The sequence below is a fragment of the Colius striatus genome, chromosome 1 (assembly GCF_028858725.1).
Source record: "Colius striatus isolate bColStr4 chromosome 1, bColStr4.1.hap1, whole genome shotgun sequence".
NCBI classification, from domain to species: Eukaryota; Metazoa; Chordata; class Aves; order Coliiformes; family Coliidae; genus Colius; species Colius striatus.
In genome coordinates, this window is record NC_084759.1 from 21,301,880 (window position 1) to 21,325,757 (window position 23,878).

Here is a 23,878-nt window from a genome sequence, read left to right on the forward strand (position 1 = left end):
TACTGTTGCGTTCCAAAATATATTTAATCAAGAATCTCTCAGCCACAACACCGTGTTGTTGCTTTTTCTTGCAGTATGTAAAGATCTTTACCTCCTGCACTGCCAATGGAATCCTGCTACCTACATTCAGTCCTGCTCCCTGTTGACAGCTGTTCATGAAGGAGACATTGAGCTTTTGTGCAGAACTGGAAGTGCTGCTCAAAGAGAGGAGTTAGAGGTCTGGGGGTTTTCATCTGCGTCCCTGAGAGGATATTCTGGTTTCTGAAAGGAGAAGCAAGTTCCACTTGGACTTTAAAGAGGTGTTTTAAAATCCATTTGGGAGCATAATCCAAAAGAGTACTCCTAGATCTGGGTATTTCAGTATCCAGGGTTAAAGAAATAATGCAGTGCCTAATTATAGCAGCACCTAATAAAGCTGCTGCAGTGGGACTGTGAAGATACAGTGGTACTGGATCACAAATACAGAAATAATGCTGTGTGAGTTTACCCAAATTGGATCTTAATGAAGGGAGAATGAGAGACCTACACTCAGATACACCTTTTAGAGGAGTGGGCCACTGAAAGGTTTTTCTGTGTGCCTGAGATGGTGGTGGGATGTTGTTAACTTCAGAGTTTTAACAACTATTTTCTGATAAGTGTGCACGTCTCATATATAAGCCCTGCAAGGCAGTTGATACGATCTGATATATCAGGAGAAAAAGTAGTCTCTGGTTCAAAAGATGTCATCTCTTGTGGGGAACTGGAAACAGTATTTCTAAGGCTGGAACTGTCATTGTTCAGCAGGTCTTAATGACTTGGTTATACTGCTAAGTGCACTTAGTGTTCTGTTTTAGGTAATTCTGGCAGAAATGTTGCTATAAACCTCTTTTCACAATCCTAAACATCTCATGTACTTTTCAGCAGGCTTAAAGCTACTGCAGGTTCCCTACCCATGTGAGTGAAAGCTTCTAGCTTCTGTGCTGTTAGTCTGCAGTGCTTTTCTGCACATCTAGTGTGTGTGCAACATTGCAGCAAATCAAAAACTTTGAGGTGACCCAGTATGAGACACCTTACTGGTGGGTTGATGTGGTTTATTTAAACTTGTTTAAGTGAAGCTTCTAAAATTGTCTTTTACTTGAAAGTTGAAGAGACCAGAGGCTTGTGCTATGAAATACAAGCTATTTAATGTGTATTATTTGCCTTAGTGAGCTTAAACCTGGTACCAATGAGTTGAATGTGCAACTGTAGGCCTACTCACCGTCTTATTTTCCATAGGTCCCGGTCTTTCTGTGAGCTGATACACTTTATTAAATAAGAGAAGGGGCTGCTATTTCATAATAGACAAGTTTCTTGGCAGTTTGATATAAAGTAAAAGCAAATTGTTACAAAGCAAGCTTGAGGTTGGGTAGGCTTTGTGTTGCTCTAGGCTCAGACCAGAAAGGCTGAGAGATTACCTGGCCAAGTCTGGGATAAGTTAAGGTGTGTGCATGGATTTTTAGGAGCATTTTCAGGTCTGCCTTTCTACCAGCCCTGTTGCAGGACACAGCCATCTCATGGTTGGAGAGAGCTGCTGGTACCTTCTGGCTCCTTGCCTCACTAGCTAGTTGGCTTTTCCTGGTGTTGACTGAAACCTGGATGCTACTGTTGCAGAGCAAAACTACATTAAGTAATTGAGTAGAGCTTCTCCAGAGTGCAGTGAAGAGAGGACACGGATTAGGAGGCTGGACATAATTTCTAGGTGGCTTTGTTCAACAGTTATTATAGTTTGTAATAAACTTGGTTGACATCAAGCTGTATTCAGCAGGAGGAATTTGCACTGTTGATTATGTCTGTAAGGAAGGTAATTGCAGGGGCTGGCCAGGTCGGAAAGCAAATGGTATGTGTGGGTGGTCTGTGCAAGAATGTACACTTATCAATAAAGCTATGACAGTCAAACAAGATTGAGGCCAAGAGCTTTTAAGATCAAAAGGAAGGGTTATGCTTTTGCAGTGTTGCAGTGGGTTGGCCTAGGGACCGGGCTTCCTGGCCTAGACCCTTCTCCCTATTCCTAAAAGCTGCATTCTGTAAAGCAGGGGCTGCAAGCAGCAGCCCAGGGAGGCTTTGCCAAGCGAGAAGGGCTGATGAGTAGGACTGGGACAGACCCAGCCTGGGCAAGGGGAGGGAAGTGCCTGCAGATCTGAAAGGTGCAACACAAGCTCTCACCCTGACTTGGAGGCAGTAGTACTGCTCTGCAGTTCCCCACATCCTCTTGATGCCAATGCTCTGCATAGCATCCTTTCCTCTCCCTAAGTGCAGGAGGGAGGCAAAAGCACATCTTCCTGCACTGCTGTTATTACCACAAAAAAACAGACGACACCATAGTGTTGCTGCTTTTGTTGACATAAACATTCCTCTGCCAGTCATCCCGTTGACCATTTCTCAAGAAACAAAGCAAGAACTACACATACAACACAGTTTAGAAAACCAAACTTTTTATTAATTTCTGTCAAAATAATCTGCATTTATATACAAGTAGGGCAATTATTATACACTTGAAAGATTTTAATAATCTTCATTAGTACCTGGTTTCCTCAGCCTGCACTGTGCTGGGTACTTTAGAAATACAGTTCATATCTTCATGTACTTCCACCTAAATTCGTGGCCAGTTCTAAACACTGCATCTACCAGAAATACTTTGCAAATACCAAGTACTTTGTACAGCAAAATCCAGCCATGACACAGCACTTCTGAAATGTTTGTGCTTGTTCTCATTTGGACCAACAATGCCACTGTGGAACTGGTTTGCTTTGTTGATACCTCCAAAGTGCCGGGAGAGGTGGGTGTTGAGGAGGAGGCAGTGAAGGAACACACCCTGCTTCGTTCACTTGACTTTTTCCAGGCAGTTTTGTGTGAAATAGTTAAATTCATAAAGCCTAACATAACCGCATAATGAAGAGCCAAGGAAGACAATGTAATCTTTGTGCAGAAATCCTCTGCATCAGTGTTTTCTCAATCTCTCTACAAGTACTCATTATGCTTTGGACCCAATGATTACTGTAACTCAGCTCGATTCTCCAACAAGTTGGCAGCAATTTGGGCACCTTGAGGGAGGAGAGTTAAGCAGTTTTATTTACTGACTAGTGTCTAAACTAGCTAGGAAAAGCTAATGATCCTTAATTGGCAACAATTGGTCTTGGTAGTTCAGGACGGAAGCGTGAGAGCTGGCTATAGCTGTGAGCTGTATTATATTTATTCTCCCCATCCTGGATAATGGCCATGTTTTCACTAGTGCTGGGTAGGCACCACTCTCCTGGAGTGTAAACTCTCTCCTGTACCTTATTTGACCTCTCTTTCAAACTTCTCCATGATCACACTATGTAGCCTAGAAACAATGCCGTCATTCGAACATAAAGGACCTACAATTGTGGTGTGGTACTAATACCTTTTGGTGGAGTGCTGCTGAGAACTACTCTGTTCCTTGGATGGACAGAAATGTCTATAAGCAGATCATGGATTCTACTGTCTTCATGATGTCTGTCTTCATTTTTATCCTGTGCTCTGTGTTTGTGAAGTCAGTTCTCACATCACGGTTGTTTTCCTAGAGGTTTTGTTTTCTGTCAACCACTTTACATTATTTTGGTTTCTCTACCTGATCTGTTTTGGAGGAAGAGTCATATACCAGCAACCTGTACTTTCAGGGGTCAGAGTAGTATTGGCTGTCAAACCCTCCCTGAAAAAAACAGCATTGGAGTGGTCACAGAATCGTTACTGTTGGAAAAGACCTTTAAGATCATCAAGTCCAACCACTAATCTCATGCTGCCAGGACCACCAGTAAACTAAACCATGTACCTCAGCACCTCATCTATGTGTCTCTTGAATGGGTTTTATACTTACACTTCCACTGTGAAACTAATGCTCAGAACCGTTTCTGCTTTGAAGATCTCAAGCAAAAAGCTGAAGAGTCAATGCAGAAACTGATTCCTAGATTTGGCAGTCTGACCAGTTTGCACTGTGGCCCTGGGATAGTCACATGTCCTCTTTCTCTCTCTCTCTGCAACAAGGAGGATGGTATCTGTTATGGAAGGAGGTTCTTGATAGCATTCATAAAGTGCTTTGAAGATGAGACAGTGCTCAAGACGATCAGATGAATGATTCGGATTTGGCCACTCCATTTCAGGGTTGTCGAAAAAATAACCAAAGGTCCACTGAGAAGAAATGCTATTACAGCCTTTCACTAGAATAAATGTGTAAGCTAGGAACAACCAATTTAAATAAAAACCAAGACATCTCTATGGGACAAAAAACAGAGGTATCTGGATGCAGTATGAAAATAGATGTGTTAATATGGCTTCTACAAAATGTAGGCATGGGCCTAACCTCCCACTCTGCAAGCTGGAAATTTTCTGTGTACAGTGGTTCTGTGTGAAGATCCATTTTAGGAACTAAGTCACAGGCAAGGTCCACATGTGAAAATTGCACGAACACACCCTCTATCTGCAGAGCAGAAGATCTCCTTATAGTGGGTGCAAGTACTGCCTCCAGTTTGGTTGTCTTCTCAAAAACAGTACCTTTTAGTCATTTTAGACAGGTTTGGGGGCTTACCATTAAGACAGGCCTTTTAAGATACACCACAGTGGACTTCATCCTCTGTGGCATGAGCTCCACTGGCTTCAGCAGAATTGCCAGCACACTCTGAGTTGATAAGCCTATCTCTCGGCCCACTCAGAATGATCCAAGATGTACCATAATCCCCAGCTGACCCTCTCAAACTTGAGAAAGGGTAAGCAGGCAGTATCACACTACCTTATTTCTTAATTCATGCTGAAAGTGGCATTAAAATCTCCATTGCTAGTCTACTTGCATAGTTAAGTGTAAGAGCCAGCTTTATTTAAGTGCTAAAAGGAGACTGGATAAAGAGTGCTACCAATTTAGTGCTTATTGCTGCAGGGCCACTGTGAGATTGCATCTGCTGCTGCAGTATGATCACTATGGGCTCTGTATGATGTAATGGGTTCTGCCACTGCCTGTCACATTAGAAAACCCACGTAGAATCCTTTGTTCAACTGTCCATGCTCTCTATGCTGGATACTTCTTCAGGTACAAGCAGAGCCAAGTCCTCCCCGTTCCAGCTGGTGCACAGAAGCCAGCTGTAAGACACAGATAACACAGATATCTTTAGCTGAGTTAAGCATAGCGTGTTGACTCAGCACCACCAAACACAGTCCACGGCTGTGTTACAGCCATTTGCTGTGGCACAAAGCTGTTGACTATCTCAGTAAACAAAAGCAATGATGGTACTTGTCCTTATGACTCAAATAAGACAATATCAACACTGCTGTCTTTGCTAAGTACTAAACTGCTATGCCTGATGTATTACAGACTGGAACAACTACCCTTTCTGCTCTCAAATAGTAGGAACATTGCATGATACCCTCAAAAGAATGGTTTTAGAGAGAGTTTATTGAAAGGGTGCGAGATCTGAGACACCAATGACAGAAGGAAAAGCAAAATAACTTTCAAACATTGGCAGTGGTCCTGACTGCAGGATGGACTAAGTGATGGTAATCACTCTTTTGCACAGCATAGAGTGATTGCTTAACAGAACTTTACCATATAGCACTGAACTACAACTAATATTTAATAAGCCAGAAGTATTTACTGATCTTTTGTTGATGTAACTGAATTCCTCACTTTTATTACTTTACTGGAAAGTATTCTCCACATTCAGCATGAGATCCCTTTTGCTTCAATTCCCTCAGGTCTGAGACCCATCACTGCCTTAGTCTGAAGTTACCATTAGTGCAGCTTCTCCAAACAGACTGTAAAACACAGTAGTCAGGCAGGCACAGGCATGACATCATGTGAAATGTTAAAAATCTACAGCATTATCCCTGCCTATTTAAAACTTAAAACACAGCTCATGTGGAGATAAAAAGGGAATGAAGTAAAGCCTAAGCATTAGGAATAAAGGTAGAAGTCTTCAGCAAGAGCACCGCCCCCTGCACTTAAATCTATCTAATAAACAGTGATCCTTCTGTCATTTAGATGGATGTTCCAGCATCCTAAAAAGGCACCATTTATACTGGAAATAATGTAAAGCAAATTTTGCTTTGGTGAGCTCATGACTCACTGCCAGTACTGCTAGATGGTCACTAGGTACGATAGAGGCTTATTTTTAACATATGTCTAGAGGTCTAGTCACATGGGACTTAATAGTCAGTGCAGATCTTTTACAGGTTTTGATAGCACTGGGTCAAAAGGGAGCCATGACCAAGAACTGGGACAGAGGAACTTCCCCTTAATTCACTGGGTGATTAGTCATGTTTGCAACTCTCATTAGCATCAATAAGAGCTCAAACTACAAAACTAAGCTCATGCTTCTCAAGGGACCTCTTACTTTTGTTGTTTGCCAATGGCTTTCCTCAGGCACACAAAGGAGTCAAACCAAGGGAAGGCACGCATATGCAGTCACTGTTATGGCCTGCCCCACTGGTAGTACATTCAGGGCAGATTTCAGTTTGGTGGGATTAGGTGACAAGTTCACAGCACAGGGCTGAAGGGAGGCATCAGGGCCTGCATCAGGGTTGATGATGTAAAAATCTCCAGCAAGGTGTAGGGGAGTAGGTGTTGAAGAGAGAAAAAAGAGGAAACTATAGCTACCAGCAGCTGCAAAGGCACTCAACTCAGACTGGTCACAAGCCTCACTGGGAGCAAGAAGTCTTCCACATCTGGGCTTCCCCTCTCCTATCTGATCTCCTCAGGGAAGGCACTGCTGTGTCCACTCGCTCCAGCCCTGCCCCACTCCCAGCAGCCCCCTGCACCTTCCACAGCTTTGCTGGATAGATGCAGTTCCCGAAGTGGGTAGAAGCTGGAGGGAAGGCTACACATGAAATATGCCCAGCATGCTAGAAAACACTGAAGTTTGAGAAGTGCTGCACTAAACTATTCTACTTAACTCACCTGAAAACAGAAATTACTGGTAAAAACAGTCAGAAGCACTCTCCTGATCTGTACTTACCACAGGGCAGCCAGTGGAATTAGACAAAAGCCTGCTGAAAAGAGGAAGCTAAAGCCTGAAAACCACGCAACAGTAGCTGCATAGAGCATATTAAAAACTGAAAGTGAAAGAGTGCCGGTCACAACTTCTAAACAGGCAATACAAGCAAACACAGCACCTGCCAAAAACAAATGGAGGGATTACAAACAAAACAAAATACCAAAACCACCTCAAAGTACTAAAGTTTTTAATTTTGTTTTGAAGGAGCTATCCATAATATTTTAGCAAATATCTGAGTAATAAACATGAGTATCATTAAGTCTTTGCTATGAAAATGTCTTCCATGAGGACTCATACAAAATAAGTGGTTTACAAATGAAAAAACCCACAACATTTTGCATATGGAAACTTATTTTTCTGCACTACTGTTCTATCACCATAGCTACTTTCTTGAATCTGCTCATTCAATCTGTTCAGTCTCACGTTGTTCTACATGTCTCCACTCCTTATGCCTTCCAATTCTCCTTTCGATTCTCACCCTTCCCTTTCTGTTTCCTTCCTCTCTAATCTTCACCCTTACATGTGGAAAAGGCTCTAATCCAACAAAGAACTACTTGTTCAGCGTGTAACCACCTCCTTCTTATTTTTGAAAGGAAAGAAGCAACCCTTTTTTGCACTGAACTACTGGTCAGAGTGGCAGTCAGTCTCATCAGTGTCAGAGCACATTTTATCAAGCCACATTCATACCCATAGGCCATAAAAAAAATCACAGCAGTGAGCAGGAAAGGATGACAAGAGGCAATCTGATTCCTGCATCAAACTACTGAAGCAGCCAAAAAAGCTAAAGAATGCCAATAAACTACAAAACCAGAGGTGTTTGTTAGCACAGTTTAGTACAAAGAGATCTTTGTTTCAGTGTATAAAGACATATCTTTTAAAAAATAAAACCAAACAACTCAGATAAATGCTTCTAGAAGGTATATGCTCCCAAAAATCTGGTTGCAGCAAAATATGGGACACTGACTGGAGCCACATTTTGAGGCCTCACATGTTTTTTCCTGTATTCCGTATGGAAAGGACTTTGAGAAGTAATATGCTTTATCTTTTGGGACATACTTAAGTAGCCCTAGGCATCCATGAAGCCAGGCACATAGCTCAGGATCCAAGGCTTTGTTTTAAAGTGCTTTGAAGGCTGACCACCTACTGCTAACTTTCTAAATTATTAAGTGTTCCACTGAATAAATAACAGATAGGTATCTTTCTCTCATGTCAAAATCTTCTGAATGTAGAAGCCCTTGTGAAATCACATCTGTCTAAATCTCAAACATTCTTCTGTTTCAAGTTCACCATGGTCTTTATTTTCAGAGCAATGTCTCCTTTGAAGGTTGAAACTTGCAGTAGTTTTTAAACACAATTTGGTTTATATTAAATTCAGAATCAAAAGTGATTAATACCATGATATTGGGCATACTTTAAAGAAATTTAGTCTTAAAATACCAATAGATATCTGCTTGTTTATCTGCTTGCTGCATCTCTGTCCTGAAGTAGCACATTACTGTACTGTTGAAAAACAGATTGTACTCACCCTGTTCACTGGTGAGAACCACTTTTGACAGCATTGATCGGAGAACAGGAACAGGCATGATGCAGAGCAAAGATGGTACCCTTACTGTAAAGCAATGTATCAGTCATGAGACACTGAAGTAACAGAACACCAGGATTTTACAGTCACATTGCAAATGGGTTAGTCACATACTTTTGAATGTTCAGTTCCCCAAAAAGTAAAAGACAAAAGAAAGATCAAACCGGAAGTGCACTGAGATACAATTATTCAAGCACAGAGAAACTGGTAAATCAAATACATCTCTGTTGCGCTAACACCAAACGACAAGCAAGTGATTCCATTCACTCTCCACACACTTCAACTTTAAATCAAATCCTAAAGCAAGGTGACCCAACTTGTATATTTTACTTCTCTACGACCCTTTCAAGATGTTACATCCAGTATTTAACAATTGCACTCACTACAGATCACATGGCAGCATTTTCATATCTACAACTGACCACGGAATGACAAACTCTGAACTCACCTAAAAACATGAGCAGAGTAGTTTTGGCAAAGGCAGCCATGACCATTCCTCCAATGCATGAAAATATTCCAATAAAGACAATGTAAATGTCTTTGAGACATTTAGACAACAAGTAAACTCCTAAAAAGCTGGTCAAGGAGATGGAAGTGAAGGCAGCTGCTCCATAGCCAATGTATACTTCATTCCAGCAGAGTGGCTCATCCAGTTCATACAGGGTAAAAAGGGAACTCCCACCAAACATAGCAAACAAGTAAGTCATGAATGTAAAAAGTAACACAATTATTAGAATTGTCTTTTTGTAAGGGGCGGTTTTAAAAAGCATATACACTCCAGATAGTGTCTCTCTCAGAAGCTCTTTAAAAGATGCCGGTGCCCGGTGCTGGAATTCAGATAAGCTTACAGTATCTTCCAGAAAAAAGACAATATAGATAATGTTAATGGCATGAAGCAGAGATGCTGTCACAAATGACCACGTAAAGCCTATTTCTCTTAGGAAGTAGCCAGATGACAGTCCTGCCAATCCAGATACAACTCCAAAAATCAAATCCACTACAGCTATTCGCGTTGTCTTCTGCTTCTCATTGTGACACACGTCTGCTATGAAAGCAAAGCCTCCTCCAAGGAAAGTTGCCATACTCCCAAACAGTCCGGTAACAAATGCCACTGCAAAGAGGATGGAGAGTGACAAGGAAAAATAGGATATTACAGTGAAGCTACTCCCAGCAATCAAAGCTCCCACTGATGGTAAAATCAAAGACCACTTGCGTCCCTGGTGGTCCCCATTAGCTACAACGACAAAGGCAACTATAAGGCTGGGAACTGCCCCCGTTACGTCCAACTGGGTATTAAAAACAGAGGTTTTTTCTTGAACTTCCTGTAAAGAGAGAACAAAACCAATTGTAAATGCTGTCAGACATTGTTAAAAAACTATAAAAATATATAATCCATAATAATGTTACACTGACATAGTGATTAGCTTGCAATAGGATGTATGGCACAGTATATGCTTATAAATGATGTTATTACAACATATAATACCTACAGGATAGTTTTTAACATTGTATGACATTACCCTATGCTATAATAAAATACAGTACATTAGTGTCTGTTTATGAGAAAGCATTATGTTACAGTAATTGCTAACACAAAGGAACTACATGTTCAAAGATTCTCACTTTTGTAGTTTTGCTTTAAATATTCCTCAAAAATCCCTTGTTACATTTTAAGACATAACTTATTTCTTAAAATACACTCTTACTAGTACCCTTGACAGAGAAACTGGAGACAAGAGAACTTCAACATGCATTTACATGATTATACTGTAAGAATCTCCCTCAGTAGAGGATGTGGCAAAAAGGCATAGGGCCTTTTATAATCTCTCAGAAATCACTAGTAAAAGTCTTTGACTGAGGAACACATCCCATGCTCCCTACTCACAGGAGATCATTTTTCCTCTCAAGTAATCTCACTGAGAGGGTTACAGGAAACAATTCACTGAGTAGCACACTGTACAAGTAAACAGATCAGAATTTGCTCTGACATCCCAGTGTACAATGACAATCAAAATGTGAAGCACAGCATTAAAAATGATACTGACTCACAGACATGTGAATTAAGTAATTTTCACAGAATCATAGAATGGTAGGGGTTGGAAGGGACCTTTAGAGATCATTTAGTCCAACTCCCCTGCAGAAGCAGGTCCACCTAGATCAGGTCACATAGGAACATGTCCAGGTGGGTCTTGAAGACCTCCAAGGAAGGAGACTCCACAGCCCCTCTGGGCAGCCTGTGCCAGGGCTCCCTCACCTGAACAGTGAAATCGTTTTTTCTTATGTTTAAATGGAACTTTTGTGTTCCAGCTTCATCCCACTATTCCTTGTCCGGTTGCTATCCACTATAGAAAAAAGGGATGTCCCACCCTCCTGACACCCACCCTTTAGATATTTATAAATGTTAATAAGGGCCCCCCTCAGACTCCTCCAGACTAAACAGCCCCAGTTCCCGCAGCCTTTCCTCATATGAAAGATGTTCCAGTCCCCTGATCATCTTGGTGGCCCTGCGCTGGACTCTCTCCAGCACTTCCCTGTCCCTCTTGAGCTGAGGAGCCCAGAACTGGACACAGGACTCCAGATGAGGCCTCGCCAGGGCAGAGCAGAGAGGGAGAAGAACCTCCCTTGACCTGCTGGCCACACTCTTCTTGATGCATCCCAGGATGCCATTTTGAAAACACTGGAAAGCTCTGAGTTCAGAAATTGCTCAAATCAGACACAGTCCAGCAGGTATTCACAACAGTAACAGCTACTAACCCTATGAAAATAAACACACATTCTAGGACAAGTTTCTGAGCTCTTCTTAACTGAAATATAAAAATCAAACAGCTGAAAACCAAACAGTTGACAGAACGTGAATGTCTGAGAAAAGAAACTAAAGTAAATTGAAAAAACCCCAAAAACCTGTCTTGTTATGGAGACAGATCCTAAATGATGCTCAGCAAGCTAATTCAGACTTTGCTTTTCACATACCAATGTAGGCTGGACAGACGGCCACAACAGCCCTTTCCAAGACAACCACCAGATCAGACAGAAGAGCAGCGTGGGAAAAGGCAGTCGTTTCACCCACACAAACCTTTTATACTTAGTAAGATACACTCTCAGATATAGAGAGTAAAGCCATTCTGAAAGTTTTCCTCAGGGTTTCTGAGGTATCATCCTGATTTGGGCAGGGGTTGCACTCTTCAAGCAGTAGCAGGTGCAGCCATCTGAGTCTTCCCAAGCCATTCTCAGGCTGTGTTCATAGAATCACAGAATGGTAGGGGTTGGAAGGGACCTTCAGAGACCATCAAGTCCAATTCCCTGCCAAAGCAGGTCCGTGTATCAGGTGTTTCCTCTGTAGCTAACATAATCCCAACTGAGCAGCATCCAAAAGATAAAACACCTTTGAATTTCCAGGAAGGTACTTCGGGCAATTTCAAAAGCTGCTGAATGCTATATAAACGCATATTTGTATTTCCAGGCAAAGACTGTAAGTTTCTAGGTCAGTCTCTTTGTTTACAAGATACTAGGCTTTATTGCAAGAGGAAAATTTAACTGATCCTGAGGCCTTGAAGGAAAGCCCTCAAGATCCCCAGCACTTTGGAGTCTTTTACTCTCTGCCCTTATGGCATCTGACTATCATCATGTCCTGTCCACTGGCCAGCACTGTAGTTACCCTGGAAAGGCGAAAACCATGAAGACTGAATAAACTGAGATGGAAGATTATATTCTGATCTTTGTGTAGCTGCAGGTCCTACTTCTTTACTAGGTCCATCAGGTTGAAAGATATGAGTGTCAAAGAAATGCTCATACATTAGAAATAAAACTACATGTATCACCTCAACCCACACTAACCATGCAATGCAAATATTATTGCCAAATTCTAATGAAGTGCTAAACTGGAGGAATAAAACAACAACGACTTGGGTTTCATTGGTTTAGAAGTAAGTGTGTGACACAAAGAATGTGGCTACACATCCAGATACCACAAATGACCATAACTTTGCTGACATGAATGACTTCCTTGTCTACTGACAAGAAGACTAAAAGACAAAACTATGGAAAAACTCCATTGAGACTATAACGCACTCAACTGCCTGCTTCGTGTTCTGATAAAGTCAATGGAAAGGAATAGAGAAAACGACAGGTCAAATCCATTGCTGCCTTATGTGGTAGTTTGAGCCTGGCTGGATGCCAGGTGCCCACCACACCGCTTTACCCCCCACCTCCTCAGCAAGCCAGGGAAGGGGAGAAAATAAGATGGGAATCTCGTGGGTTGAGATAAAAGCAGTTTAATAAATAAGCAGCAAAGCCGCGCGCGCGGGAAGCAAAGCAAAAGCAGATAAAGCTGTTACTCTCTACTTCCCATCAGCAGCGATGTCCGGCCACCTCCCGAGAAGCAGGGCTTCAGTACGCGTAGCGGTTGCTTTGGGAAGGCCAGAAATGAATCTCGCCTCCCCTTCCTGCTCCTTTCCCCCAGTTTATATTCCTGAGCTGACGTCATATGGTATGGAATATCTCCTTGGTCAGCCTGGGTCAGCTGTCCTGGCCATAGTCCCTCCCAAGATCATGCCCACTCACAGCTATTGGTGAAGGTGGGGGAAGGAATGCTGGAGGGACAGCCCCGATGTTGTGCAAGCGGTAGTCATAATATTGATATCAACAGTAAGCACAGCACTGCAGGACCTGCTGTGGAAAATCACTACCGTCCCAGACCCACTACACCTTAAAATCGTGTAACCCTATTAAAACCAATTTGAAGGTGAAGGCTTAGTTTTTTAATCTGCAAATTCACTGTACTCTGAAAAAACGTTCATGGTGGACAGAAATAGCTATCCAAGCCCGTGACTTGAATGCTTCAGCTTGTATTCTAATTACCTTTGAACTCATTCTATTATAGATGATTAATTTCCTTCTAATTGTAAGAAATAATTAATTTAAGTGCTGCAAAACCCACCCATTTTGAAATATATTCTACTTTTTCACAGGCTCCAAGTGATTTTTGTCTTCAATTTCCTTTTACATTTTGCTTTGGAATAGGTGATGTCAGTAAAAAGCCTCCGCATTCTCAGAACAGGAGGACATAGACTAACTATTAAGGGAGGTGTTCTTCTAAAAGTTAATGCCAAACAGGGCTTGTTGAGAACACTTCTGACCACAAAATTTACAGCACCTGTAAACATAAATCACTTAGCACAGTCTTGGAAAATCCAGAGCACCTACTTCACATATCTTCAGGAAACAGCTTGGGACTGCGTTACTGGATCCACTTTTTAGCCCATACACAGGGCTACTACTCAGCACAGAGACTGGGTTCCACTGAAATTAATTGGTGTTTTCAGCATTTTACATTTTTATCATACAGTAGAAAGCATGGCATCACAATGAAAAAAATCTGAGCTCAGAATCAAATGTAGCTGAAAACCAAACAGTTGCCAGGACATGGATGGCTGTGGGAAAAAGAACTAAAGAAAAGTAAATTACTTCCTATTAAGACTAACTTCTGTCCCATGAGGAAGAACCTGCTCCACAGTAAAAATCCTGATTTTTATTATCATCTTCAATGGAAGCACATACCATTTCAAAATGTATTTTATAGACAACAAATGAGGCAGATAAGCTCAGGCGTTCAGTCTTCTGCATACACAGCACATCAGAGATTCAAATCTGAGATGTGAGCGAAAACTTTTCTATTGCCACCTTTCCAGCAGCGTAGGGAAATACCAGCTGACCGGTTCCATAACTGTGTAATTTACCATTCGAGCCATCTATTTTTCTGACCCTACAGTAGTTTCATGTTCTACTTAATCCAATCTAACTGCCAGTTCTCGTTGCCAAGAGCATCTCTGCTGTACTTCTTATGGAAATGTATTCCCTCTGTCATTCCCACATTAGATACAGCAATCATATGGCCATAGACTGTGCCAGAGCATTTGCACTGCTTCGGAAAAAAACAACATTCAAAAAGCAACAAACTCAAAAAAAGAGATAAACCTTCTTTTGAATCAGTGTCCTGATCAAATCCAAACCATAACCTGGAACTGCAGAACTGTGAGATACAACACACAGAGGGGAGGAACAGGGGGAGAGGGTAAAGGAAAATGGGAGTATGCTGGCAGCCCACAGTTAGCATTGCAATTGCATTGGATTTGCAATGGAAGAGACTGCAGTCAACAAGTAGCTATTCTGCATTCTCAACTATTAAAACGTGCTCAATAATTAATTGATCATGGGATGCTGCCATCGTGACACCTTTGTATTTCAACAAGGCAGACTAGCACTCTGAATGGTAAACCATCAAATACATTTGATTGTACAAGGTAAGTTACCTTTTTTTTTTTTACATTTTAAAATGACATTTTTAATCCCCCCCCATTCCCTACTCCTGGATTTCTCTGAAATTAATGTAGTCTAAACTAGATCTTATTCCCGAAAATTACAGGAGAGTTGCTGAACTTTGTTTGCATCGTTACAAAGTACACTCAGCACAGAGACAACTGATGGCTCATAAACCCAGGCACAACTCTTACTGGGAGGAGGAGCCTTCAGAGGTACTGGCTGTAACGTTAGCCCAATGCTAGTTGGGGCTCAGTCCTCTCAGATGACTTTCAGCTCCCTCAGCACCTTCCTGGAGGCAAGTGTCTTTAAAGCGCTACCTACAGCGTTACAGACAAGCAAATGAGGCTGTAAAGGGACTGCCGGTTACACGATTACTCCTTTTCCGTGCACAAAAAGGTTAAGAAAGGTTATATAACAGGTTACGTTGAGACAGCCGCTGACGGCTGCATGTTTGCTTATAGTTTGTATTTTTTACCCCTCTTACCTTTTGCTTGATATAAGTCGGGCTACTTTTGTTTTGTTCACAGTGACTGGCATTGCTGCCGCTTATGAAAGTGGAGTTATACTCTTCCTCCCACAGCCGCCGGTAGATGAACTGCTGCACCAGCGGGCTGGTCAGCGAACACGCGAAGATGTAGATGAAAATGACGGGCTCCACGCACAAAACCTTCCTCATTGCTGTGGCCGGGGGTTGTTTCTGTGTGTCAGAAAACGACAGGCGATTCCTCCCGCCGCGACAGGAGATCAACCGCCCTGCGGGCACGCTCCGCCCCGCCTGCTAACAGCCGCCACCTCACGGCCGCACAACATCGGCGACCTGCCCCGCACGCACCTGCCCCACCGGCACCGCCCGCCGCCGCCGAGCCCGGCGGGCCCTGCCCCCTCGCCGCCCTCCTCCGCCCGCACCGACCGTGTGTGACACCAGGAGGCGGGACGAGGCGGACAGCTGCGTCCCTCAGCGGGGGAGCGTCCCCCGTCCCCCAGCCGCCGTTCCGCCGGCCGAGGCCGCCGAGAGGACGAAGCCGAGCGCCGCCATCTCGTCGCGGTGTCACTCCGGCCGGGCTGCCTGCGGGCGGGGCGATGCGGCAGGCAGGCCCGCGGCCTGGCAGTGCGGGCCGGGCCTGCGCGGGCGGCGGGGCCGCGGAGGACAGCCCCGGCGTGGCGGCGGAGCGCGGGGGCTCGGCAGGACGAGGGGACGGGGACTCCTCCGCGGCCCGGGGCAGCCATCTCCCTGCGGTGTCTGTACCCGTGCGGAGGGACGCGTGCGGTTGCTGTTACAAATCATGACAGATCAGCCGTTCGGTGGCTTCTCCCTCGAGCGGCAGCGAGCCAGACACCGCTGTCGCTCAGTGTGTACACAGAGAGTTTGTTTTCGGCTGTTACGCAACCAGGATCTCTCTTAGCAGCAGAGCCGCAGGCCTGGTTTGACTCCACACCAGTGAGCCGGTGCTGCAGCTTCCACTTCCTGGCGCTCACCTTGGCCCCGCTGCCTGGTGTCTTCTCTCTGCTAACAGGATTTGTTACATATGTATATAGAAAGAGGTCAGGGGAGAGGATGGCCTGTGTTGGCACAGGTGCGATGGCACCAGCTTCAGCTCTACAAGAAAGGTCCTGCTGGTGCAGATTCATGGCAGTGCTGTTCACGTGTGACCTCGGCTGCACACAACAGAGGGAGCATGCCCTGGCGTTAGAGCTATAAAACTTCAGGATGTGTTTTCTGGTACAAACGGTGGAAGCCTTGTCAGCTCTCTGGTGATGGCAACTCGCTGGGTGACAGATACTGGTTGCTGTCTAGTTTGAGGTAGGGTGCTCTGGAACAGATACCACAGTATGGAGCACTCACAGTATGGTGAGTGCCAGGACGGATACCACAGCTGGGGATTGGACTCAATGATCCCTAAAGGTCCCTTCCAACCCTACCATTCTATGATTCTGTGATCCCTGTTGCTCTTTCTCTTTGGTGCACTGTTACTTAAGACACTGATTAATTTATCTGGCTCCTCATGGGTGTGGTACATGGAGAGATGACACAGTTGGCAAGTCCCAAAGGGTGTCCTTTCAGTCTTAAATACTGGGGGGTTTTATTATATATATTGCAAAAAAGTTGTATTTTCTAAAAGCACATCAAAACAGCAAACGTTTCCTGATGTATTTTTTCTCTGAAGAAGTACTGTTTAATAACGTTACGAATTTTCAGTTCCTTCATAAACTGATTTGAAGCCAGATGAACTGCAACATGGGTCATACAATCTCAAATAAAGCTTTCAGTGGCTTGCGACATGACGTTCACTTCCAAATTTAGGGATAATGCTGACTTGTCATGTGTCCCTTAGCATAAGATCAGCCCAATGTACAAGCTCAGTGGCCTTGATCATTTACTTTGGATGGTGAGCTCATTTGGTCTGGCATATAAGCCTGCTTACAGAGGCACACAGACAGACCCACAGTGATTGAAAAACAGTGTGGCACTGGCCTGAGATCAGCTGTAGAGTATTGTCCTTCTCAACCTATCCAGGTCCAAAGTATGATTTGTCCTGTGACAGTATTTTGTTTGTCACAAGATAAAGCAAAACTGATCATGTGAGTGCTACACGCAAATGGGCTGCTGGACAACAGGAGCTGCTTGAGTCACTCAGACAGCCACTGTCATGTACTTTGATGTGGTAAAGAAAGGATTTGAAGCCTGTAGAAACTTTCTGTTGTTCCACAGAAGGATATTGTCCAGAGCATCATTGGGTTTCTTGCTAGGTTCAACTGTGCAGAAGAACATGTCACACATGTAATGTCTCACTACAGCCCAGGCTGTTGGACTGAACTTATTTGAGCTGTCAGTCCCTTCAGAACAGCCTTCCCAGTGTCAAAGAGCTCTACACTCTGGAGAAGTGCTCTGCTTTTGGCCTTTCTGCCTCCAGTAGCTCTGTGTGAGCTTGAGCTTGAGTTTGCAGAGCAGAGTGGCTACAGCAAGGTTTTGGCCTCACCAGTGCTGAAGGCAAGGCTGCAGCATGAGTTGTGCGCCTCTAAGCACCTTTGTCCAACAGCTTAAAGCCTGCTCATGAGTTATCTTCTAGTGCGGACAAGTAACATATACCACTCATGCAGGGGTACTGGAACAGACTTGCCCCTCCCTTGTTCCCATTTTCCCCCTGCAAGGGGAACTAGAAGTAATGGATGTGACTGAATTTTTAAGATCAGACTTAGCCACGTGATGCTTAATGTTTAAAGTCAAGCATTTCCAAATAACAGACTACATGGCAAACTAGCTTCCTCTGTCCCATATCACCAATATTCATGCTGGCCCAAATTTGAGCGATGTGCTGGTGAACAGACTTCATGAAGGTCACAGGCATGTGGCAGCTGCAGCTCTGCAGTTTGCACTGGTTTTTTTACTGACCTCTTTAATGTGTGAAGAATTGAAGGAGTACTTGCTAAGCTTCCATCAAGAAAAATATCTTCAAACCCAGATTACAGGTCTTTGCAGGTGGCGTATTGCTTGTGTGATGGGGCAAGGAAAAAAGAAGACATGTAATGGAGTTCAAAGTAGGCTTATGAGGCTTCCCACCAGCACTGCTCAAAGGACAAAGGCATTATGTTATCTTCAGTGATAGAAATCTTCAAATGAAACCTGCACGTCAAGGAATTTTTCATGACTTGCATGGTAAGATCTTGGCATTCAGTGATTTCACTCTCAGATGACTTTGTTGCTGAGAGAAAGTGGAATTTTAAATTTTATATAGATATACATCAATCATTAACACTATAAACATTTTTTTTTCTAGCAAATATTTTCGGCGAAGAGGAAGTTGACATTTTGGGGATCTGGATAGTCACATTTCTGTGCTAAAAAAATCAGTAGTGCTTTAATAAATAGTATTGCAAGAAGTTATATTTTCAAGGCTATCTTGATAACTATGGTTAACACTAAAGAAAGAAACCTAAAGAGGGAAGAGGGAAGCATACTTTCTGCAGAGTCCATATATACAAAATATAGTTCTGCAGAAACCTTGCATACCTTGCATCTTGGCCACAAGCAAGGCAAAAAGAGATACATGAAGGTAGTTCTCCAAATACAACTTTTAGGAGGAAGGGAGAACAGAATAAGCTGTGTAACTCTGCAGAGGCTTTGTTTGTTGTTGTTTCAGATATAGCTGTTTGGTTTGTTTTCATTATAACTGAGTTTATTGCTGAAGCTTGAACACAAGTCCTGATATCAAAGAGCAGTAATGAAGATTTAAATATGAGACTACAAGAAAACATGAAAAGGAAAATTTGTGCAACAAATCCCAGGGTTCATATCACAAATTTTCATCAGTGCAGATCATCAGTGATTTTCAGGGCATCCCTGATCTTTAGGTATTTACACAGCTAAAGGCACATGCCCCAGCAAGTGCACACTGCTCTGCAGCTCAAGAAGCGCAGAGAGCCTCACACTTTCACCAGTCTCTCCTTTGACCGACCCTGTCCACACTGTGTAGCGTTTGGTCTGAATCTCCTCTGGCCCCATGGCATAACTGAAGGCCACAGAGAATCATAAATATTAACATTTTTGTAGTCCAGTATATCTGAAATGTTACTCAGTTCATCTCATGTGGAAGAAGGTGCTTGAAGGGTACAGGCAAGGAAGTCCCACTGACCTGCTGTTGCTGAACATGGAGTGTTGTTCCGAACCCCTCAATCACAGCACAAGCAACTACTGCTGAATGTACTCTCCATGACATATGGTACTTGTTACCATACACAGCACTTAAGTGCTGTGTTGAAAATTTGTGCTTGTTTGAGTCCTTAGACATGTGTAAGACATTGGGATATATTTATTTTCTCTGAATTAGATAAGAGACCTGTCATTCTGGCTGGCCTGTCATCACACACACCAGATAATGGCAGACATTTCCAAATGCTGTGGCTTATTCCATGTTTTTGGTTTTCAGTCATTTCTCTCCCATACTTGGGCATTTGCAAGTCCTCAGTGCTCATCCTCTTTTATTTCATATCTCAGCTTGAGATATTTCCAGCGCCCTGGTAGCTTTGCTGTTTAGATGACTCAGTGGTGGAGAATTTTGCACCACCCTTCTCACTGGGTTCAGGTGCTGCTCATGTGAACAGCATGTTGCAGTTTCATCCAGTCCAAAACAAAGCTGCAAGGAAGTGTTAGACCTGCTGTGACTGGCTTCCAGGCTTCTGGAGGATTTGAAGTTTATTTTATGCAGCTGCTTGGTTCTGTTTGTGGGTTTTGTTGTTGTTGTTCTTGTTTGTTTCTTTCTGTTTTACTTTCACTTAAGTTTATGTACTAGCCACATTACATAAGTTGTGTAAGCCTGACAACATTGCTTAAAACAGGATTTCTGCTGAGCTGGTTTACAACTCAAATTTAGTACCTTAGTCATACTTTGCAAAACCACTTTGCTAAACAACTAATGGTAATTCAGTCCTGCCTGCCACTCTCTATCTTCTCCCTATGAAGTTGTTTAATGGGGTGGGGATGATAAGCAATCTCCTGGAGATATTCCTGGTTACTGTGACTTGGCAAAGTGTTTCTGTCTGTGAGCTATAGTCAAGTCATTTGCAGAAGTGGACAAAGGCATCCTCTGCACAGAAGAATCTTTTAATCTGAAATAGTGGGTTTCTTTCCTCTTTTAAAAAAATATTTTATTTTTAATTATTTAGTGTAAACAGTTCCTTAAAATGAGGAACTGAAAGTAAGCAGTTGAGGCAGGAGTGGCTGCATCTGAATCACATGCTGTTCTGTTGCAGGAGGCTGTTAAATCTTATCTGCTCTTAAAATTTTGCTGGAGCAAAGTTCTTTTTCAGTTTGCTAAAGAAAAGTGCTTTTCCCTCCTAGTAAGTTGGTGGGACTGGCCATCTGCTTTCCCTTTTCAGAGATAAGGACTTAACATCTGCCATCAACCTCAAGAGAAGCAGCAGTGTTTCGAGGAGCTTCACCAAGACCAGTAAGCAGAATGCAGTGTATTTAGGATACAAGTATTTAAGCTGAGTACCATCAGGAAGAGTTCCTGGCGGTGACGAGTTGTTGTCATCTTTCAATGCCAGTGTGAGATTTGCCACTGTTCTTCCAGGGAGCCATGCAGCAGACTATAAGCTGAGAAGCCCAGCATGAACTCTGAGACCAGCAACAGAGGCACTGTTACTTGGAGGAGTTTGAATTAGAGTGAGACTGTACCTGTACCCCAGACAGGGCATAGCAGATCTCATGTGGTCTTTCCAATTTTAGATTCTCAGGGAAAAAAAACCCAAAAGCAAACCATTCTCACAGGGGGAACAGAATCACAGTCACACAAACTTATGATAGGTTTCAGTGCAAGCAGAATTTCCACCCTGCTTTGCTTTGATTTAGGTATTGATGGCCTCTTTCCTCACCAATTGACCACTAAAACTGTTCTTGACATCCAAAGCAGCAAGGAACACAATTATCGGTCCTTTTTCCTATCCATAAGAAAATACCAAAGTACAACATTTCCCTCATCTTCCAAACATCTGTTCAGGAAGACCTGCAAAATGACGTTCACTGCTCCCTATTACTTCTTTAATGGAATTATCTCCTTCCTCATCTCCTTCCTCAGCATGATTCTTTGTTGGATTTGTGCACATAAACTTCACTGGGCATTTACCCCAGTTGCACTCAGTGTTTCAAAATAGTTGTGGGGGCAGTAGGTTTCCTGATCATCTCCCAGATATCATTGAACAGCAACAGAAATTCGCTGTGTTCTCCAGATTATCACAATATCTGAAGCAGATTTGTCATGTACTGTTTTCAGACAAGTTCCACACAAGATTTCTTTTACAGGAAGATGGATCAATATTTTTGAAAATAATATGGTACTTGAATCCAGCTTTAGGCATTATAAGAAGTGATACTCTTCTACAGTAGTTCCAAAAGCTATTTAATGCTCCCACAGGGAAAGTAAATAATAAAGTAGGTATACTCCTTTTGAAATCAGGCCAGGCAGGTATTAAATTTATCCAATTTAATAATAAGCGTGAAGTCTCAGTTTAAGCACCTTAAACAGATCCTGTGGGGACCTATTACACCTGACAACCTAGCCATGACAGCTGAAGTTCCTGGTTCAAAAGGTTCCTGAACTGCTGATTCCTGGAAGCAGGGCAGGTATCCTGAGAACAGTCAGCACATTTGCTTGTTCCTTATCTTGTTTGCTAAGTATGTGTTGTTTACCTCTGTCAGAGAAGGTGAAGTGAATTAGATGGGCTTTTGTCTACTAGAGATGGACATGCTTATTTTAGGAGGACTTCAGTGCTGATAGAAGAGCACAGGTAGCATTTTGAGAAGATTTCACAAAAATTGGGAGCATAATACGGAATATATGAGGCAAAGGCTGTATAAATTAGCAAAGAGAAGACACTCAAGTAAGGTTGCATGAAGGTGCACACTTTGGGTTGTAACATGTACAGTTACTTGCAAGCAGTCGTGGCCTGAGTTGTTCAGCTGTATAAAAGCACGGCATTGCATCAAATCCTGGAAAAACTTTCAGTTCTCTGCATGGACCTGAGTATGTTGGGGTTTTTTTCTATGAGAAAGTATAAATATTTTCCAGACAGCTTTTCGGGAGACTCTCTGAAACTGATCAGAACCTGCTGAGCATGAAGCTCACCTCGCTGTGGGTAGCATGTTTTGCCTTCTGTCTATTTTTAAAATAAGGCTTGTGGTAGAGAAACTAAAAACTGATTATCAAGTGTTTTTGCAAAACAGAGTTGATGGTGACAGAGTGTCTGCCCTCCCTGACTGTGTTCATATGACATGTCTATGGCTACTAAAACGGCTTAATGTGACAGAGAATTGCTAGCAAAGCACTTGGGGGCTTGATTGCAACATTAATTTGTCAAACAGAAAAAAAATACTGACTCTTGAAGTCATTTTGGTTTTTTTCCTAGTTGGCTGTTCTCTGCCGATGACTGTCATTGTTGATGGTTTTCCTCCTTGCCACTTCAAGGTCCCTGCTGCTCTGTGCCCTCCTTTGGTGCATCTTCTGCCAAGCATCCTACATTCCTTCTACTCTGACCACTTTTCCTTGGCTGAGGCATTGTGGTAGCCTTGGAAGCTCCTGTCTCCTTGGCATGCCTGGGAATACCTGTTTCTTTTGTACCCCAGAGAGGCAACTAGGCTCCCTTCCGTAACTGTTTCCAGCTGTTTGCAGATGTGTCAGGTGAATGAAGCCTGGAAACACGAGAAGACGCTGGAAGCCAAAAAGCTGAGCTATCACCAACAGATCTAGCTGCTCTCCACAAAACCAGACAGTGTCCTCAGCTTCACTTTTCTTTTTCACTTTCTGCCAGTCCTGCACCATCCGCACATGTTTCAACATCGGCAATCCAGTCTCTGTGTTAAAGTGGTTATACCTTCTCAGACCTTCTATTTGTAAGCTTAAATAATCTCTGCTTATTCTAGGTTGAGAAAACGTCCTTTACAAGAATGGCATTTTGAGCCTGAACTTGTATGCATTCTCCAGGACAGCACAGTTCCTCTTTCAAAGCAGAACATTTCTTCATTTTTAAAGCAGAAAGACGTTAGTGAAGACATTACTAAATGTCTTCAACAATTCAAAGAGAATCATGACATCGATTTGCAATCTCACATACTGTATTCAAGTGTAAATAATGTTCACCTCAGAAAAAGCCAGCCATGTGAGACAGTGAGTACTTGAAATATCCTCTTTTTTTTCACCTCTTGTTTTGTTTAAACCCCGAGGATTAGTCTGTCACATCACTAGATACAGTAGTGTTGTTTTATTAAGAATTCTTATAATGCATTGAGATGAATGAGAACACATTAATTCAGAAATATCACAGCTTGAAGTCTGTCTTTTTTATTGCCTATTTCCTGACTGCAGCTTTTGTTTATTCTTTTGAAGGCTGTCTAAGATTGCCAGAGAGCCCCTGATTTGTGCCTACTTCTGCAATTCTTGAAGGCCAGGCACCCCTCTTGGGCCCCAGG

General features: G+C 42.9%; 1 protein-coding gene across 2 annotated transcripts; it reads right to left on the reverse strand.

The window, feature by feature from the left end:
- Positions 1–2,433: 2,433 nt before the first annotated feature.
- Positions 2,434–15,993, reverse strand: SLC46A3 (solute carrier family 46 member 3). Of its 2 annotated transcripts, XM_061993291.1 has the most exons (6): positions 15,827–15,993; positions 15,401–15,594; positions 9,047–9,920; positions 8,542–8,625; positions 6,978–7,134; positions 2,434–5,106 (listed from the first exon to the last, which is right to left on the reverse strand). In XM_061993291.1, exons 2-6 carry the CDS (start codon positions 15,590–15,592, stop codon positions 5,019–5,021), a joined length of 1,395 nt encoding a protein of 464 aa, XP_061849275.1. In that variant the 5' UTR covers positions 15,593–15,594; positions 15,827–15,993; the 3' UTR covers positions 2,434–5,018. The 2 variants fall into 2 exon arrangements, with proteins under 2 accessions (XP_061849275.1, XP_061849285.1); XM_061993301.1 differs by lacking the exons at positions 6,978–7,134; positions 15,827–15,993 and having other exon boundaries at positions 15,401–15,740.
- Between the last annotated feature and the right edge of the window lie 7,885 nt (positions 15,994–23,878).